At 43.2% G+C, this 1,392-nt stretch overlaps 1 protein-coding gene across 1 annotated transcript; it reads right to left on the bottom strand.

Annotated features, from left to right (window-relative positions):
* Positions 1 to 470: 470 nt before the first annotated feature.
* On the bottom strand, positions 471 to 726 carry LOC102838718 (zinc finger protein 789-like; the record flags this gene model as incomplete). The annotated part of the gene is made up of 1 exon (XM_006878151.1): positions 471 to 726. A coding segment is annotated over exon 1 (256 nt), but the record flags the coding sequence as incomplete, so codon positions are not given.
* Between the last annotated feature and the right edge of the window lie 666 nt (positions 727 to 1,392).

The following is a 1,392-nucleotide window of genomic DNA, read 5'->3' as shown; positions in this document are numbered from 1 at the left end:
AGCCTCGGAAACCCTTTGTAGGGTCACTATGAGTCAGAACCAACTCCATGGTACTTAACAACAACAACAACAATTTTGTCCTGTAATCTACCTGACCTTCTCACCACCTGGATCTCTGTTCCTCTGTGTTTACCTTCTTTCACATTGTAGTTGTTTTGATCATAGACAGACCTCCCAGATCCTCTGTTCTTATATTCTGTTCTTGACTCTTCCATTTGTCAATTGAATTCAAGGTGATGCTGCTACATACGCCATTCTCTGGTTGTTGTCTGTTCTTGTTTGTTCTCAGTTCACAGAACTTCCTTTAGGATGTTTTTCATAACAGGGTTGGCTTTGCCAAAATCCCTTACCTTCTGTTTATCCTGGAATGTTTTGCTTAAACACTGATACTAGTTCTTTGGAAATGATCTGCGTTGACATTAGGTCTTTCATCTTGTTGTACGTGGCTTCAGAACCTAGGGAAGCAGTACCAGAAGTCGTCCTGTTCCAAGCCCTAGGCAGATCCAGGATCCATGGCTCATCCCAGTCCTCCAGTTGAGAGATCACCTCAGGTTTGGGGAACTGAAATCCCAAGAAGATCATACTTCTGTAATTCTCCATCATAACATCTCTGTAGAGGTACTTTTGGGCCCAGTCAAGGTTTTCCCACTCCTCTCTGGTCAAGAACAAAGCCACATCCTCAAATGATAGCAACTTCCAGCTGGCTTTCTGGAGCACAGTTTCCATAGCCTGGTCTTTGAGACAGGGCAGGATTCCAGTGTTCAGGCTGCGGTGGCCACGGGTGCTGGGTTCCCCTCTCCGGGTAACACACCTGATGGGTCAGTTCGTCGATCCTCTTTTCATCTTCACTCAAAGGCTAGATAGAGGGCAAGAACAGAGAAGTATTGCAGCTTCCATGTCTAGTGGCCTCCAGCATTTTTCATGGGACTTACTTCGTATCTTGGAATGTTTTGATTACACTATCACATTTGATTGACAGCTTTGCTAGGTAGAGGATTCTTGGTCAGCAGTTTTTCTTTCAGGGTTTTATATATGTCTCCCCATTGCCTTCTTGCCTGCATGGTTTCTGTTGAGAGATCCGAGCTTAATCTGATTTGCTTGCCTTTGAATGTTACACTTCTCTTTTCCCTAGATGCTTTCAGGATACTGTCATCATCTTTGATTTGGAGAGCTTGATTATTTTATTTCTTGGTGATTGTCTTTTAGGGTCTATCCTTCCTGGGATTCGTTGAGCTTCTTGAATGCTTATCTTTTCGCTTTTCAGGATGTTAGGGAAGTTTTCTTCCAGAAGCTCTTCAACTACTTCCTCTGTGGACTTGTGTGATCTTCCTGTTCCAGAATGCTGATAATTCTTAAGTTATTCCTCTTCATGTTGTCCAACATGAATCTTAG

Source organism: Chrysochloris asiatica, unplaced genomic scaffold (genome assembly GCF_000296735.1).
Source record: "Chrysochloris asiatica unplaced genomic scaffold, ChrAsi1.0 scaffold12462, whole genome shotgun sequence".
Classification (NCBI taxonomy): Eukaryota; Metazoa; Chordata; class Mammalia; order Afrosoricida; family Chrysochloridae; genus Chrysochloris; species Chrysochloris asiatica.
The sequence above is the reverse complement of the archived record's forward strand: the minus strand, read 5'-3'. Positions and strand labels throughout refer to the sequence as shown.